The sequence below is a fragment of the Silene latifolia genome, chromosome 1 (genome assembly GCF_048544455.1).
Source record: "Silene latifolia isolate original U9 population chromosome 1, ASM4854445v1, whole genome shotgun sequence".
Lineage (NCBI taxonomy): Eukaryota > Viridiplantae > Streptophyta > Magnoliopsida > Caryophyllales > Caryophyllaceae > Silene > Silene latifolia.
The window spans coordinates 192341130-192360204 of NC_133526.1; the positions used below are offsets into that span (position 1 = coordinate 192341130).

Here is a 19075-nt window from a genome sequence, read left to right on the forward strand (position 1 = left end):
ATACTTGATTGAAATGTTGGGTCAGATATGGATCGATTTATTTGTATCGGGTCATTTGGGACTGGTCAATTTCGCCAGGTCTATTTGCATGGCTCAAACCCGAAACCTCTAATTAAGGTAGATCAACTCTTATCAGTTGATCTAAGTCTGATGAATAAATATATTTAATTGTAATGTGATTAAATTAAAGGTTTATGGGAAATAATTAAGAATATTGATAATATAATAATGTGGGGTCAAAGAAAGGAGCCACTAAAATAACTCTTCCTACTCCACTCTATCTAGAGTCTTACCCTTTTAAACCGCCTGTGTTATGTTATTGGTTCTTTTGGTGTACGAATGCTATGTAGGAAATGCAAGATGTTTTGTTTAGTTTAATGAATTTGACATGGATGAGGAAATGAGATAAAAGTTTTCTTTGCTACAAAGTTGGTGAAAGTAAAAACCGATTTTGTGTAATATCGTTATATGGTGGGAAGGTTTTTTGTTCATCTTAAACACAATTTCAGCTCGCTTTAATGAAGTTGAACTAGTATAATTTAGCTTTATTGAGCTCGGTTCAATTTAACTTAGCTCAATTTATCTTAAATCTACACTTTACTTTATTCCAGTTCAACTTAATTAAGTTCAGTTCAACTCGGCTCAACTCCGTTTCAGCTCAAAATAACAAAGTTTCATGAATGATTATCAAATAAAGTGCCTACCATGGATATACAGTTAATAACTGACATTGTGTAATGGTCTTACATAAATTGTTGTATCAAATAATATAGTCCTTCAAATGTTCTTTTTTTCTCGGTGCAACGTAGGTATTTTTCAATGGTGTTAATCTCTTTATTACGAAAGCATATAGTGTATAATTTATATCTTTTATTCATAAAATGTACCAATTTTTTGAAAGTTGAAGATAATGCAACTCAACAGCTTCTATCATAATCAATATATATATATATAAAAGAGGCTTTTTTCAGGCAATTCTAGAGACTCCAATTTTAATGAAACACGTTAAATAGATAAATAATAGAAAAATTTAAAAAAATATTAATGATAAAATTTTAAAAAGATAGAGATAAAGAATGTAGAAGCAACATGCATTAATACGTCATGCCTCATGCTAAGACTTCTATTGAAACACAACTACTTAAACAACCATACAATTTGATCCTCTATTTATACCCCATTAATTTTAACAACCCATGTAATTCAACGCTCAACTCTCCCCCATCTATGATAAAAGTTAGATGTGGCAATTCATCGAACATGTTGTCTGCATCCATGTTGTGTGCATCGGGTTGAATGTCCTTGACAAAGTTGTTGGTCAGATTCACCCCTAAATTCGTATACTTCGTCCACGGAATGCTGAATTTGTGCTTAAAATTAGATGAGCTTATTGCATCAATTTGTGTTTCTTCATTCCCATGTCCATGAGTACACTCATCATCAGCTTGTATTTCATTATTGTTGTCAAAAACTATATATGAGATCTTGGTTCTCTTCAATTATCTGACCTGAATTTGTGCTTAAAACTGGTTGAGACAATTCGTCGAACACCTGGGGTGCACTAGATATTATCGCATCTTTTGACGAAATACACAGGTTTGTATCACACATTTCCTCGAACACCTTCTCTGCACAATCCTCACCTTGTGAAATCACTCACTACCACATGCTTCCAGCCTACACAAACAGCCATGTATATGAACAGCGGCCCACCCACTTTTGCTACTCTTCCATGGTTCACCAAGTCACCAAGACGTGTATTTGAAGTGGAGCTGTCATGGAAAAATGGCTTTTTCAGAAAATAGAGTTCAGATTGCTTAAAAGTGAGACAACTAATAGTTTAATACTCCGTATACGATAGTTGCGGAAGTTTTGTACTCTATATGTTAATACAATAGGTCTTGGTATAGACGAGTGGGGCGTATAAACGGGTAAAGACCTCTTACAAAATGATAGGGGGGACAAGGTGGAGTACCCCATGTGCTTATCACTTTATGGCAAATGAGTATTTTGTGAGGGGAAATAGTATCCGTAATATAGGTTTGTTATGAATCTTTGGTATTAATTCTGAGGGTATTTTGATTTGAACAAAAAAAACCACAAATAGAGTCCATTGCCTATAGATCGTATCTTCATATGTATTTCCATCCTGATCAACTGAATTGGCTCGCGGGAAAGATAAAGATGCCGGAATAGAACCAGAATTAATTATCACTCTCTCTCCGCTAAAAGCAAGGAATTAGGGGACAACTACTTCTCTTATTACTTATACGGGTACAAATGTTGGAGTTTTTGTATGCTGGAGACCATAGCCCTTATCTATGGGGCCTATCGCTTATGTTGCGCCAATACCAAGGAAAGAAAGAACAGATAAGGGGAAGTTACCTATGACCAGAAGAGCTTACAACCCAGTTCTCGGGAACAAAGAGCACCCTAGCTGTGTATCCTAATATATATATATCAGTTAATTTGTACCAATCAATATAGGTGTACCAAGCTATTTCTTTCATCCAATCTAAATTTTGAAGTAGACAAATTAAGGAAAAAGTTCAAGGCTGCTCCGAAGTGGCTTTCTATTTCTCCGGTGTGACGGTACGGAAAAAATAACGGTATGATAAAAATAACGGTAAGGTGATTTTCCGTGGATCTTAGGGGTGGATATTTGGGGTGGTGGCACCGTGGCAAGGCATGGCTATATGAACCAATTTCTTGGACCACCATTGATGATGAAGCTACGGAAGAGGAAAATGGTTCTATTTTTTTTTTTTATAATAATCATAAATAATATGGATATAGGATTGGAAAGACAAAATGATCTTGACCATAGAAAAGAAGCTGACCCTCCTCCAAAGTCTTTGAGGAGAATCTTGGAGAGGATCCAAACACATTGAGTAATTCTTTAACCACTTCTCACACAACTACATGGTTTAATTGTCATAATCTCAATTAAGGCCTGGACACGCGCTCTTGAGCCAAAAACATGTAAAGTAGACGGTTGGACTCTTTAGTTTTTATACCCCATATTTGTATAGAGAATCGAATTCAATTTTGTAGATAGTAGACATGACTACATGAGGTTGATTCACATGATTTCTTTATTCTCCACATATGTTAACTGATTAAACAAATATACAAATTTAAATAAATAAAATGAAAATCATAGATATAAGTCAAAACCAAATTGCCGATCAGCTTTTAATTTTTCTAGCGATAAAACTCTAGACTTCCAGTCTATGATGGTATCTATACAATAAATTGATCCAAGAAGAAAGGTTAGTTGGTGATTAGAATCCTTTATTGTGTTATGTGCATATCCATGAGGTATTAAAAAGACTATCTTCTAATTTTTGTTCAAATCATAAATTAAAGATATTTATATTCAAATAACTATTTTGAGCGGTACGTATCTGAGTATTCTACTTTATGAACTACTCCATACTAACATAATATACAAATTAAAGTATTAGTTTTATACAGTATGAGATGACATTATTATAGTAAAAAAAGATAACTAAAATATACAAAGTATTAGTTTTATACATATGAAATGAGTTAGTGCAAAAAACACTTGCGTACCTATTAGACTCTACTGGTGTTTGAATATTTAGAAGCTATTCAAGAACAGATGGAACGCTTTTTACTTCAGGAACAAGCATAAAGAAATTGATCCCGTGCTATATTTAGTTAATTACTCCATACTAAAATAATATACAAAGTATTAGTTTTATACAGTATGAGATGGCATTATTATAGTAAAAAAAGATAACTAAAATATACAAAGTATTGCAAAAAACACTTGCGTACCTATTAGACTCTACTGATGTTTGAATATTTAGAAGCTATTCAAGAACAGATGGAAAAGGTTAATTTATTTGTATATACTCATATTCTAAACAAAATATTTCAATGTATTTGTATATACTCACATTCTCACGAGAAAACTAATGTTAAGAAAGTAAACATAACTTCGCAATTGCAAAGTTACAATTAGAGACGAGTCAATATTATAACCCGTACAACGTACGGGCACAAAATCTAGTAATCTAATTTATTACACTTTCATGGTAATTTTTTGCTAATTAGCCTTACATTTTATGGGTATTTTAAATTTAGCATGCCAATGGATGATGGAATAATGGACTACCAAATGGGCTCAACTTTTCCTAATCCAATACACTCAAGCTGACATAGACTCAAATAACTTGGTTTGCCTATCATATTACATAATCCCACATTATATGGAAGCAATATTGTATGTCAATCTTATAGTTTTATACTTCAAACACACAAATTACTTATTGGTGTGATAAAACTCATGGGGCTTAGTACCATATAATTCACAACTTAATTGTCTAATACAATTAGTTTCTTGTAAGGCGGTTTTTATTTACAGATGTATATGTATAATAATAAAATTTACTTTGTATAATCAATGGAGCGTAATTTCGTACAATAATAACAATATCGATAACAAAATTTTCTCGAGTTATCGAGCTAATAATTAATTAGTCTCATAATAAATTGTGCTTATCTTCTTAAATATGTGTCAACCAAAACATTATAAAACAAATCCACTTGTGTATAATTGAAAACAATGGATTTAGGGGGGGATTTAGTTGGCATTATCATATCCCTCCTTTGTTAAGAGGTCAATATCAAATCCTTGTCATCACCTAAAACCATGCCATTAAGATTCCATTCTCTTAATAGAAATTTCTTCATTTGTGGTTTATATGTTTAGAGGACCAATTGTATTATGTTTAATGGTTAATTAATTAACTTTTATATGTGATAGGTTCTCTAATTCTCTTACTAACTTCATTAGATAGATGATATTGTTATTTCTTCATTAGGTAATGAGTTGTTAAAATGATTTGAGGGTTTAAAGTACTAAAATATACTTGTATTAAGGGTGTTGTTGGCCCATAATTTCTTCTACCTTGTTCTCAAAGACAAAAACACCTACCATTTGGGAAATTTTTTAATTAGTGATAAAAAAAATAAGATAAAGTTTGAAATTAGGAAAAACAAAATGGTAGAAATAACATCAATCAATTTGGATTCATTTCCATTTATTAAAACAAGTTGTCAGAAATTTGATTTAATTCTTACAAATAAAAAAGTAAAATTAAAAGGAAAATACATTAATCTTTCTCTTGTATCCTAAATAAGTTCTATTATTGTGGTCTGTAGATATAGGATACTCCTCACCAAAACCAACGGAAATAGAACACATAGTATTTTTTTTCCTCCTTTATAATGTTAAGCTCATCGTTTTAACACTTCGTATTTGTTTTTTGGGTGTAAATCGGAATGTCAACTATTGATAGCGGTGAGTAAACACCTTGTACGTGGGTGCTCTCGGAGAAGGTAGACAATTGGCCAAAAGGTTCAATTCTCATTAACAGATAGATCGAAGTCATCGAGGCACTGTAAGCGATAAAGGAAGCAACCAACACATCAAACCAGAATCACGAAAATCAATAACAGGAGTAACCAACACATCAAACTCAGACCACTTAAAACGATAAAGTGAGCAACCAACACATCAAACCCACTTAGTTAACTATTTTGTTAATGAAATATGCTTTTTACCTATTATTCCTTATACAACAAATGATTGGTCAAAAAATAAATAAAAGTCCCTGATTCAGGTGGGCATTCGTTCAATGGGTTAGACTTTTAACACTTCATCTTACACAAGCAATATTTTAATTTTCTTCAACTTCTTAGTGCAACTTAAACACTTGTTTAAGATAAAATAAGAAACTTGAGAGATTAGGCAATCAAAAGATTCTATGCATGAATGCTGCAGTTCTATTTAAACTAATTTTACTTCAATTTTATAACTATGTTGCTTGTAATCCTTTGTTTGTAAATTAATCTTTAGACTTCCAAATTTCATTAATTAACTAATTAATTAATGTATCATATAGTCCCTTCTTTGCTTAAGCATTAAACTTATGTTTAATGTATTGCTTATGTCAATATCAATAGTTTTTCTTCTATGACCGATGAGACGAGATCGAATCCCCAAAGGACCGTAGCTCTTTACGTAACAACTTAAAGTAGATTGTTTTGAAGCATCACCCGACCCTGTTTTGAACTGAATGGAGCTGAGCTGAACTAAATAGATGTGAAACAGTTAGAGTTAATTAAAGTAGAGTTGAGCTAAATGCCTAAACCTAACTGAATGGAGCTGAGCTGAATTAAAATTAGCTGAAATTAAGTCAGAGAAAACAAAGCCTATAGTCATTGAGAAATGACACTCATGACCTTGCTGGTTTGAAACTCGTAGTCATCGCAATTGTCTTATTATACTCACACTGAGTTCTAACACAGTTGTATTCATTTGAACTCGAGATTTATGTTCCAACTATGTCATTAATCTATTAGTGACATGTTAATGTTTTTTGGTCTAAGTGACGAACTTTCTAATAGTGCAAACACATCAAGATAAAATAGGAAAGGAAAAAGGATGTAAAGATAAGACATTACTATAGAAATGCAAGCGTGTGATCCTTTACTTGAATAATATTTTTGTGTTATGGATAATCTATGATAAATAGTTGATTTGCAAGTGTATTGTACTTAAATCAAGGCTACTAAAACCAATCAACTAAAAGATAAAGTAACAATAACAAAGAACAAACAAAGTTAGCTTGTTGGTATTAAAAATGGCCAATCATTCTTATGATTTCATTATCATTCTTATTGTCTTGATAGCAACTATCAAACTTCTCATATGTTCTCTTCTTTAATCTTTACTACGAGTATTTATTTATTTCGATTATTAGGTACTCCTGATATATTAATAATCGGGCGAAGGAAAAAAAAACATCCATAAAAAAATTAGAAACTCTAGCAATTGTTAACATTTATTTGTTAACAGGTGCCAAAAAAAAAAAAAAAAAAAAAACATTTATTTGTTAACAGGTTTCAATCCTGGTCAGGTCATAAATACTCTCAAACCGCTCAATGACTTCACCAACTAAAACAGTTGACATCACCGTGTAAGTAGGGTTTTATGTTTCTCCTTGTGGACGGTGGCGGGTGGGGATCTAAATTTAAAGTTCTAAAAGGTTTGATCTTTTGGTTTTGGTCGGGGCATTTGTTTCAAATTTCTTACTTTTGCTATCAAGTTGTTGATAGAAAAAACCTCTTGCTCAAAAGATGATAATCATTCACTAATCATTAATTAAATCATTATATCCTAATTGCTTTGGATATTGCTTTAAGCAGAACCCGAAATTTTGTTTAAGTGATCGTTTGGTTGCCCATCAAGTCTCTGTGTCTTATAAACATTAAAAAGCGAACTTTCAGGCATCGAGTTGAGGCTTCAGGGATCAAAGCTCAATGGACATAAATGCATAATCATGTCAGTATATACCTGAACTAAAAGACAGTGTCTCCCGAGTCCCGGGTATGTTTTTGTCTTGAGTTGATAGCTAAACTGCTGAAAATGTATTGATCTAATTGTGGTGAAGAAGCCAAAACCTGCAAGAAAGGAAATTTGACTGTACATACTAACATCGACTTGTTAGGTAATGTCGTCGGTCTAATGAGTGCACGCATTTCAGATTATCAGCAACATGAAATCATTTAGTGGTTCTCATGACCTGCATCAAAAGTGTTATTAAAAGGAAAAGTACGAGTCTAGAAAGTCTTCGAAGGCAAGGCCAGTTATGGATCTTACAGAAATGTTACTGCAGCAAAATAAAAGAGTTTCACTTGTTTTTGCGCACCAGCATGGACAGGTGATGCAGATACATGCCAGACACAATGACGGAATGATGAGCTTAAGCAATACAGCTTCAAAGAGTCGAAAGTTCACTGGAATCATTAAAGAACCGATAGAGAAGTATTCTGCACGCTGAAAGAATTTCCACAGAGTAAAAGGCAGAATCTGATGCACGCCATTCACCCAAGTTATTCATGCCCAAATTCCGCAGGTAAGAATGTGTGTCATGAAAGTGAAGTGTTGTTCTACTCGTACTTAAAATGCACATCAAGATGATTGTACTTACGCAGTAACCGAATCATAGCAGAAGTTAAATCCGCTAATAGTTGATATTGTTCAGGCGTTTCGGCATTAGAAACCACCCCGTGAATGTTCAACTTCTTCAGGTTAGGGCATTTTTCAAGGAAACGTTCCAGAAATGGACAGAATTGGTCATGAATCTCGGTCCATCCAACTTCTAGGACAACTAAATTTTGCAATTGATAAGAGCCCTCCTCAATAAAATGAAGGCGATTCTCACTCTCGTCGCATATAAATGAAAATTTTGTTAAATAGGGAAAGCTTTTGGCAATGGCTTCCAATTCCAAATATACAACCTCGTCCATATAAGCATGAGGCCGAAGACGTAGAACTTTCAAATTAGAAGATCTAGAGATCATCGGGTAGAATTTGAGCCACGCAGAGTTGCTGACGTCAACAATCTCAAGATTTACTTCACCCAAATCAAGATTACTAACACCATACTCAAGAACATAATTCTTATGTTCAAAATGCTTCAAACTCCCCTTTCCGAGGAAGTTAAATTGCCCAATGTAACAATATATCAAATGCAACTCTTCAAGAGAGTCAGCCTCTAAAATGAACTTATCCAGTGTCATTTCGTCGAGATATATAGCCTTTAATGATGAGGTGCTCAACTCTAAAGTTACTTGATCATCTAACGCCATGATATCCACTGAAAACAGGGATAAAGTCTCGATCTTTGGGCATGCAGTTAAGAGAAGGTTCAAATCTACCGATGAAATGCTTAGATGATTCAAGGAAAGGGAAGTGAGACAGGGAAGCAGATGGTACTTAGGCTCTACACCCATGATGGTATTGTAAAAAACAACCAACTTCTCCAACTTTTGTCTTCCATAAATATCGAGAAGGTTAATATCAGCGTTAGTCTTTACACGGATACACAAGTTCTTTAGAGTTTCCCTGACATAAAAAAGCCAAGCAGTCACGGTAGAAGCACGATAAGGAGAAAGCACTTCATAATCATCCATTGTAATTGACAGTTCCTGTAAGCCATTAGTTTGGAAAATTGTTTTTGTAATAAAGTTCCCAATTTCGTTTTCCGTTTTAAAATAAGCAGGCGAATCATCGAAGTGAAATTTGAGAGAACGGAGATAATAGCGAAATGCGATTCTCCATTTCCGACATGTGCTAGAGGCACGCACCACGTCATTAGCAGCCTCAAGGCGTGAGAGTATGTTCCCAACCACTTCCACTGGAAGATTGTCCATGCTACAATCTATATCCACCATCAAATCCAACCCTAAAGACCGACAAGGCGACAACAGTAGACATTAAGGGGTTACTTCTTAAATCATAAATTAAATTTAACAAAAGTTTAGAATTTATATCCAACCCAAAAGCCATTAATCGTATCACAGTCTAATACTTTCAGCAAAACTATATAAGTAACACTGCATCATCCTCAATATACAGCGGAACCAGGATTTGACGCCAGCGCGAAAGATTACAGTTGAGGCGAAGTACTAATTAAGTCATTAACAATATCACAGTCTAATACTTTCAGCAAAATTATAAAAGTAACAGTGCATCATCCTCAATATCACAAATACAGCGGAACCAGGATTTGACGCTAGGGGGCAAAAAATTTCAACAGGGCAAAGTACTAATGTAATAAAGTAAACAAGAAAAAAGATTGAAAATTTCTACTAAAAACTTCAATTTATTTCAATTGTTCAAGGGGCGACCACCACTGCTAGCCCCCGCCTAATTTCGCCACTAAACCCATTAACCCAAATTACCAATATAAGTCACATTAGAGTATTAGACCAATTATGCTCTTCTAAACACATAAAGATCAAAACTTTAGCAACTATACTTATACCAATCATAAATCACAAATATGAACAAGTAGTATTACAAAGATTAACAATAATCTGAAGAAAGTATGATCATTTAATTGTAAAAATGCACCACAGAGAGTGTAAAATCTGTTAAAGAAATGCAAATGAGAAAATTGAAACGTACCCAGTTGAGTATAGTGCAAGAAGAGATTACCCAGAAAAGGATACAGTCCAACAACGTTGAAATTATTAGAAAATTGAGGTTAAAATAGGAGTTCCATTGAAATTGATGGATTATTAGAAGATTGGATTTAATGGGTTCGGTTCGGGTCCCATCTTAGTTAGGACGGAACAAAACCGGTTATCGCTCCGGTTTTGCAAACCGGTTCGGTAACCGGTTTTAAAATTTGGCTTTTTTCCTAAACCGAATCCGCTATGGATTAATCCGGTTAACCGGTTTTTTCTGAATTTAAAAACCGAATTCGAAAACCGGTTTATCCGCTCCGGTTTTCATAACCGGTTTCAAGAAAGATGCACAATAAAATGCATAGAAACACATAGAAAAACTAGGTTACCGGTTTAAAAAGAGGTTTCCGGTTTTGAATTTACGTTAATTTTGACTTTTTAGTTTCTAAAAAGGATACACCGGTCCCCGGTTTTGAATTTTCTACAGCCGAATCCGCTCCGTTTTATAGTAAAAAAATCCGGTTCGGTTACCGCACCGAAAAAAAAACCGAATATTCGACTCCATAATTCGGTTTTCGGTTCGATTTCGGTTTAAAAATACGGTTTAGACTTTTTTGCTCAGCCCTAATCTTAGCTAGTCCAGTCTTCGGATTTGCATTTTGGGGTGGTCGGGTTTCCGGATTTTTAGGTCTAGCCTACCAGACCAATGGTAACATACTATAAATGGAGTGTTTTTTTCCAATAATACCCATATATCCTTCTTATATTTACACAAATGTCAAGTAGTGGGCCTCTCACCAACCTAACATTAATCCTTATTATATTCAGCTTACTTTCCATATTTGCCCATATTTTTTTCCTTTTTCCTATTTTTTACCATATTATCATTGGTCTGGTTTGAAGGGAGTACTACACTACTACCTAAAAGGTTGAACTTTACCATTAGAACATGGAGTGGGTAAGTATAGAAGTTTTAGGTTTAAGCTCTTTTATGGTCAATAAAGTTATTGTGTGGTTTGGAAGTTTAGATTATTCTTTATACATCGCATACTTGTTATTTGTTACCATGGTAAAAGTTATTATGGCTTGGGAGTTCAAGCACCTTCAAGAGCGATTTTGTAGAAGTTATTAATAACCCGAGACTATGTTTTATAAACTTTGAATTGATTCATAGGCTATCACATATATTCAGGAAGTCATCTAATAAACCCTTATGTAAAACATTAACGACCTCGTAATGATATTAACCAGTTTCAATCTTGGCCAAGTCATAAATACTCCCAAACTGCTAAGTAACTTTACCAACTAAAATAGTTGACATCACCATGTAAGTTGGGGTCGATGTTTCTCCTTGTGGACGGTGGGTGTCTAAATCTCAAGCTCTAAAAGGTTGGATCTTTTGATTTTGGTAAAAAGATGATAAAAATTGCTCTGGATATTGCTTTAAGTGGAAGTGTGGAGCCTAAAATTATGTTTAAGTGATCGTTTGGTTACTCGCGACAAAACACATGAATTCCAGTTCACGGGAATTACTAGTGTCGTTTGATGGTTGATACTCGGTTGAATCAATATACATGAACTTGAAATTCTTACGAGTTAAAAATGGAATAAGCTGCTTACCTTTCCTTCATGGCGGAATCAGCAATATTTTTCTCTAGCCGGGAGAGGCATTAATCAGCAATATTTCTCTCTTTTCTGAAAATGTGAGATCAGGGTGTTTGGAAAGAAATTACAGCTCATTTAGACATACCAAAGCCGAAACAATGATCAATTAGCGTAGGTTTTTCCGCACCAGTCTCAGTAACTTAAAAAGATTGAAGAATGAACTTTCAGGCATCGAGCTAGGATTCAAGTATCAGGATTCAAAAGGCTTAATCATGCAAGAAAAGAAATTTGATACAATGACAGAACGTTAAGCTTGCGCAGTACAGCTTCGAAGGTTTAAAAGTTCCAAAAATTCATTGAGATCATTGAAGACAGAAAGTGATCAAATTGACGTGTACTGAAAGTCAAAAGAAGTATTCTGCATCCTGAAAGAATTTCCAGTCTTCCACACAGTAAAGGCATGCTCAATTTGCTGTAAGAGATAGAGCAAAACAATCTTTACTTCCGCATGTAAAAATGTGTTTCATCAAGATGAAGTGTTGTTCTACTCGAACTTGAAACAAACATCAACATGCATGTACTTCCGCATTAGCTGAATCATAGAGGACGTAAAATTAGCCAATGTTTGACATTCTTCACGCGTTCTAGTGGCAGAAACCTTCCCATGGACGTTCAGCTTCTTTACGATAGGACATTTTTCAAGGAAGGTATCCAAAATTGGACAAAATTGATCATGAATCTTTTCCCATCCAACTTCGACGACAACTAAATGTTGCATTTGATAAGAGCCCTCCTCGACAAAATGAAGCCAATGCTCTTCCAAGTCACATCCAAATGAAAGACTCGTTAAATAGGGGAAGCTTTTGGCAATGGCTTCCAAATATACAATCTCCTCCATAAATCCAGCCCAAATACGGAGTACTCTTAAATTAGATGATCTAGAGATCATCTGGTACAATCCGAGCCAACTAAATGTGAAGTCGCTTACATCAACAACCTCGAGATTTACAACTTCACCTAAATCAATACTATCAACATAACCACCTTCAAATTCAAAATGCTTCAAACTCCCTTTCCCGATGAAAGTAAATTGCTTGATGATACAAAATTTCAAATGCAACTCTTCAAGAGAGCCAGCCTCTAAAATGAACGTAACCAAAGTTATTGCTTCGATATATATAGCCTTTAATGATGAGCTGTTCAACTCTAGAGCCACTTGAGTATCAGACAACATGATCTCCAATGCATTAAGAGATAAAGTTTCGATCTTTGGGCAGACATGTAGGAGAAGATTCAAATCCAATGCCGAAATGCGTGCATAATTCAAAGAAACGTAAATGAGACCAGGAAAGCTATGGTAATTAGGTTGTACATCAATGACAGTATTGTAAAAAATAGCCAACTTCTCCAACTTTCGTCTTCCAATAATATCGAGAATGTTAATAGCAGGGCTAGTCTCTACCCTGAAATACAAGCTCTTTAGAGTTTCCCTGGTATGAGCAAGTCAAGCAGTCGCCATTGCAGCGGAAAACTCTTCACCACCCTCCTCCAATGTAATTGACAACTCCTGTAAGCCATTAGTTTGGAAAATTGTTGTTGTAATAAACATGCCAATATTGCTGTCCAAAGCGTAGTAAGCAGGCGAATCATTGAAGTGAAATGTGAGAGAATTGAGAAAATAGCGAAACGCGTTTCTCCATTTCCTACATGTGATAGAGGCGCGCACCACATCATTAGCAGCCTTGAGACGCGAGAGAATGATACCAACCACTTCAACTGGAAGATTGTCCATCATATAATCTTTATAATTCCTAAACTCTCTAAAACCTACAATAATAGACATTAGGAGGTTACTTCTTAAAATTCAACAAAAAGTGCACATCTTTATAATTTATATACTCCCACCGTCCCAATAATTTATTTGCCTTTGATTAAAATACCCCTCACAAAGAATAAAAACGACAAACAAATGATTTGGACAACACAAAGGGAATACAATTATACACCATCAAATTCAACCCTAAAACTAACAGCAGTAGCCATTAAGGGGTTACTTCAACAACAACAACATTAACCTAGTGCCTCAATGGCCCCTGCAAATTGCGGGATAGGGGGGAGAGTGAGTGCACGCAGCCTTACTCTTGTGTTAAGCAACACAAATAAGCTGCTTCCAAATGACCCAAGATGAAAACTGCATCGAAAAGTGCATTGAATGATTGCTACGTCACAAGAGAAAGAAGCACAATCACTCTGGCGAGCCATTAATCACATTGCAGTCTAATACTTAAAAAAACTATAAAATTATTTAATTATTTTATAGTTGGGGCGAAGTACTAATGTAATAAACTAAAGTAGAAAAACGGATAATTCACGTGGTACCCTTAAAGTTTGCCACTTTGCACAAAATACCCAAATTTTTGATCCGAAAAACTTAAAGAGGCCATAACTCGTGTTTAGGAACTCGGAAAGTGAAAATTTTTGTTTTCAAATCGATCATCTTTCCGAGAACTATGATTTGATAAAAAAATTTGACGAGCTTGGAACTCGTGACCAAGAGATATGATCACTCAAAATTTGTTCGGTCGGAAAACCTTTGACGCACAATAACTCCTAGTAACGGATCCAAATGCGACAATTTTTTGTTTCCAAATTGTAGTTCTCGGAAAGATAAGCGATTTGGAAAAAAAATCGTCACTTTCTGAACTCGTAAACACGAGTTATGACCTCTTTAAGTTTTTCGGATACAAAATTTGGTATTTCGTGCAAAAGTGGCAAACTTCTGGGGTTGAATATGTAAATATTGTATTTAATTTTTAGTAGACATATTTAAAATGATTTTTATAATAGAAAATAATACGTTTTAATTAAAAAATGGTAGAAAAATTGATTTGGGCTTAATTGCACATTTTTGAAAACTTATAAGGGCAATTTGCTACAAGTGAAACTTAGGGGGTTGAATTGCACATAGTACATAAGTTATGAGGATAATTTGCTACATCCCCGCATTTTAATCATAAGACAGAGATATCTCCGTCCAGCTACTCTCCCTTGTCTTGCGACGGGTCAGGTATTACCCATGTAGCTATATGGGTAGATAAGACAAAACAAATTCTTATTCCCTAGACACTCTGTTTTTGTCTTATCTACCCCAGATGAGCAGTATTTGACTCGTCGCAAACTTACGACGGACATGCCCGTCACAAATGAGAATTCGTGATCTCAGTATTAAGAGAATAATTGAAACTGTGATTAGTTCGTTTAAAGGGTCATGGGTCAAATAGCACCCAGGAATGCAGGATAGATAAGCGTCGAGCGGGGACAAGGTTTTTGGTCACGTAGCTACTAGCTAAATACTAGAGTTTATCAGGTGTGGGTCGGCCCATTTAGCCCATCCCGTTATTTCAGCGAGCTTGGCCACAAAAATATATTAAAAAAATGGTTAACAAACAATAAAAATGGGCTCGCTAAAAGTATTGGACGGGTATGCCAGACAGTCGAAAGAAGTATGCTTAGCTTAAGCAATACAGCTTCGAAGTTGAAAGTTCACTGAGATCATATAGAGGTCAAAATGACGAGTACAAACTACAGACAGTCGAAAGAAGTATGCTGCATGCTGAAACAATTTTCAAGCAGTAAAAGGCAGAATCTGATGCACGTCATTTACCCCAAGTCGGTTCATGCCTAAGTTGCCCTAAAAGATAGAGCATAAATAAAGAGCTATAATTCTGCAGGTAAGAATGTGTTTCATCAATCTGAATTGTTGTTCTACTTGTACTTAAAATGCACATCAACATGGCTGTACTTACGCATTAACCGAATCATAGAGGAAGTTAAATCCGCCAATATTTGATATTCTTCAGGCGTTTGGGTATTAGAAACCTCCCCGTGAATGTTCAACTTCTTTAGGTTGGGGCATTCTTCAAGGAAACTTTCCAGAACTGGACAGAATTGGTCATGAATCTCGGTCCATCCAACTTCTAGGACAACTAAATTTTGTAATTGATAAGAGCCCTCCTCAATAAAATCAAGCCAATTCTCTCCTTCGTCGCATATAAATGAAAAATTTGTTAAATAGGGAAAGCTTTTGGCAATGGCTGCCAAATATGACCCGTCCATATATCCAGGCCAAAGACGGAGAACTTTCAAATTAGAAGATCTAAAGATCATCTGGCGGAATATGAGCCTACTAAAGTTGCTGACATCAACAATCTCAAGATTTACTTCACCCAAATCAAGATGACTAACCTGATCCTCATGGTCATAATTCTTATGTTCAAAATGCTTCAAACTCCCCTTTCCGAGGAAATTAACTTGCCCAATGCAACAATATATCAAATGCAACTCTTCAAGAGAGTCCGCCTCTAAAATGAACTTATCCAAAGTCATCTCTTTGACATATATAGCCTTTAATGATGGGCTGTCCAACTCTAAAGTTACTTGATCATTTGACGCCATGATATCCACTAAAAACAGGGATAAAGTCTCGATCTTTGGGCATGCAGTTAAGAGAAGGTTTAAATCTACCGATGAAATGCTTAGATGATTCAAGGAAAGGGAAGTGAGACAGGGAAGCAGATGGTACTTAGGCTCTACACCCATGATGGTATTGTAAAAAACAACCAACTTCTCCAACTTTTGTCTTCCATAAATATCGAGAAGGTTAATATCAGCGTTAGTCTTTACACGGATACACAAGTTCTTTAGAGTTTCCCTCACATAAAAAAGCCAAGCAGTCACGGTAGAAGCAGGATAAGGATAAAGCCCTTCATCACCATCCTCCATTGTAATTGACAGTTCCTGTAAGCCACTAGTTTGGAAAATTGTTTTTGTAATAAAGTTCCCAATTTCGCTTTTCGTTTTGAAATAAGCAGGCGAATCCTCAAAGTGAAATTTGAGAGAGCGGAGATAATAGCGAAATGCGATTCTCCATTTCCGGCATGTGCTAGAGGCACGCAGCACGTCATTAGCAGCCTCAAGACGTGAGAGTATGATCCCAACCACTTCAACAGGAAGATTGTCCATGCTATAATCTATATCCAGTTATCCACCATCAAATTCACCCCTACAACTTACAACAATAGACATCAGAAGGTTACTTCTTCAAATTCAACAAAAAGAACACATCTTTAGAATTCTTATACAATTATACACCATCAAAATTTAACCCTTAAACTAACAGCAGTAGCTATTAAGGGGTTACTTCTTCAACAACAACAGCAACATTAACCCCACTGCCTCAAGGATCCCGCGAATTGCGGGGTAGGGGGGAGAGTCGAGTGTACGCAGCTTTACCCTTGTGTTAAGCAACACAAATAGGTTGTTTCCAAATGACCCAAAATGAAAATTGCATCAAGAACTGCACTGAATGACTGTTACGTCACAAGAGAAAGAAATGCAACCACTTTAGTGACCCATTAATCATATCACAGTAAATGTCTAATACTTACTATAAGGGTGTGTTTGGATAGCAAAAGTGGAGGGAAAGGAAGGGGAGGGGGAAAGAGGGAAGGGAAAGGGAGAGAAGGGAAGGGGAGGGGGAATGGGGTGTGGGTGTTTGGATACAATTTCCCTCCAAATCTTGCCTATTGTGGAGAGATTTTGATTAGGCTTGGAGGAGGGAAATTGGACCCCTCCAAATCTCTCCTCCTCCATTTCCCTCCACCCTCATTTGCTATCCAAACAAGGGATTTTAAATCCCCTAGTTCCCCTCCCTTTCTTTTCCCTCCAAATCCATCAATCCAAACACACCCTAAAAGTAAGACTGCATCATCGTCAATAGAGGATTTGAAGCCAAGGGGGCAAAAAATTTCAGTTAGGGCGAAGTACTAATTAAGCCATTAATCATATTACAGTCTAATACTTTCAGCAAAACTATAAAAGTCACTGCATCATTCTCAACATACAGCGGAACCAGGATTTGACGTAAGGGGGTCAGCAGGGATTCAGGGAACAAGTACTAATTAAGTCATTAATCATATCACAGTCTAATACTTTCAGAAAAAATATAAAAGTAACACTGCATCATTCTCAATATACAGCGGAACAAGGATTTGACATCGGGGGCAAAAAATTTCAGCAGGGGCGAAGTACTACTAATGTAATAAACTAAACTAGAAAAAAGGCCGGAAATTTCAACTAAAATTTTAATTTGTTTCATTGTTCGGGGCGAACATCCCTGCTAGCCCTCGCCTAACTCCGCCACTGAACCCATTAACCCAATATAATCACATAAGAGTAATTAGACCAATTATGCACTTCCAAACACAATAAAGATCAAAACTTTAGCAACTATACTTACCAAACCATAAATCACAAATATGAACAAGTAGTACTACAAAGATTAACAATAATCTGAAGAAAGTGAGTGTAAAATCTGTTAAAGAAGACAATTGAAACGTACCCAGTTGAGTAGAGTGCGAGGAAAGATTGCCCGGATTACGATCCAACAACATTGAAATTATTGGAAAACTGAGGCTAAAAAAGGAGTACCATTGAAATTGATGGCTTATTTAACAGAGAGAAAGAGTAAAAACAAAAGTAAACAACCTTTTGAAACGGCGAGGCGAACACACATTTTGAAGTTTCGGTTTTCGCTCCGGCCCGATCTAAGGTCCGTCAGTTTCGGTCCAGACCGAATGAATAAAAAATTAGGTGATTTTGTAACTAATTTTTGCAATTTTATAAAATAATCAAATATCTATAAAATATTATTAAAAGGCTAGCCTAAAAATGTCACGTAGACAATGCCACATGGGATGAAAAAAAGCCACGTATACAATAACAATGCGATATGGCAAACTAATATGACATGGATTATCAATTTATTATTATATTGCATTAATTTAATTCACCTATTTCCTTTAAAAATCCATCCATATTCCATTAGCTTTAAACTTAATTTACTCAAAAAAAAAAACTACAATAAAAAAATACGCATTAACTATAAGTTAATAATTTCAAGATATTTCATATGGAGTAGTATTATATATTTATATGTATTCGAAATAAAAAAAAAACTGAATACATAAGAAATTAAGAACGAAGAAGAATAAATGAAGTTGAAAAAAAAATTGTATCTATACACTATAGTTAAAAGGCTACTTAAAAAATTTAATTTAAATCCACATGTCGGTTTTTTATTGATAAATATTAATTCATCTATGTTGATTACTTGATTATTTATTTATACAGTATTATAAAAGTCTAGATTATGTATTAAAAAGTTATCTTTAAAACTGTCACATGCTTATAAGTACAAAAAAAATTTAAAAATATTAATTACAAACACAAAAAATAAATTAATACAAACTCTTTATTTTTCTCTCATAAATTTGGTTATTAATCGACTTATTTATTTAACCTTTAATTTCTTTTATTTAATAGGATGGTTTTTTGATTTTCTCTCACCATCATTATAACTTATAGTTATCATATTTTTTTATCTCCCTTTTAATTCAGA

The 19075-nt window shown here is 34.9% G+C and overlaps 3 protein-coding genes across 5 annotated transcripts; all 3 read right to left on the minus strand.

Moving 5' to 3' along the window:
* Positions 1–1080: 1080 nt before the first annotated feature.
* Positions 1081–10117, minus strand: LOC141614420 (F-box/LRR-repeat protein At1g67190-like). The gene is made up of 3 exons (XM_074433166.1): positions 10010–10117; positions 7391–9284; positions 1081–1772 (listed from the first exon to the last, which is right to left on the minus strand). Exon 2 carries the CDS (start codon positions 9271–9273, stop codon positions 7987–7989), a length of 1287 nt encoding a protein of 428 aa, XP_074289267.1. The 5' UTR covers positions 9274–9284; positions 10010–10117; the 3' UTR covers positions 1081–1772; positions 7391–7986.
* A 1671-nt stretch (positions 10118–11788) lies between these two features.
* LOC141614423 (F-box/LRR-repeat protein At1g67190-like) lies at positions 11789–18217 on the minus strand. 3 transcript variants are annotated; one of them, XM_074433176.1, is made up of 3 exons: positions 18017–18217; positions 15423–16684; positions 11789–13443 (listed from the first exon to the last, which is right to left on the minus strand). In XM_074433176.1, exons 2-3 carry the CDS (start codon positions 16636–16638, stop codon positions 13121–13123), a joined length of 1539 nt encoding a protein of 512 aa, XP_074289277.1. In that variant the 5' UTR covers positions 16639–16684; positions 18017–18217; the 3' UTR covers positions 11789–13120. The 3 variants fall into 3 exon arrangements, with proteins under 3 accessions (XP_074289277.1, XP_074289271.1, XP_074289278.1); XM_074433170.1 differs by having other exon boundaries at positions 11790–13443; positions 15423–16678; XM_074433177.1 differs by lacking the exon at positions 11789–13443 and having other exon boundaries at positions 15104–16678; positions 18017–18212.
* Positions 11999–12850, minus strand: LOC141590126 (F-box/LRR-repeat protein At1g67190-like). Its single transcript, XM_074410737.1, has 2 exons — positions 12182–12850; positions 11999–12088 (listed from the first exon to the last, which is right to left on the minus strand). The coding sequence occupies exons 1-2, from the start codon at positions 12848–12850 to the stop codon at positions 11999–12001; spliced, it is 759 nt and encodes a 252-aa protein (XP_074266838.1).
* Positions 18218–19075: the final 858 nt, after the last annotated feature.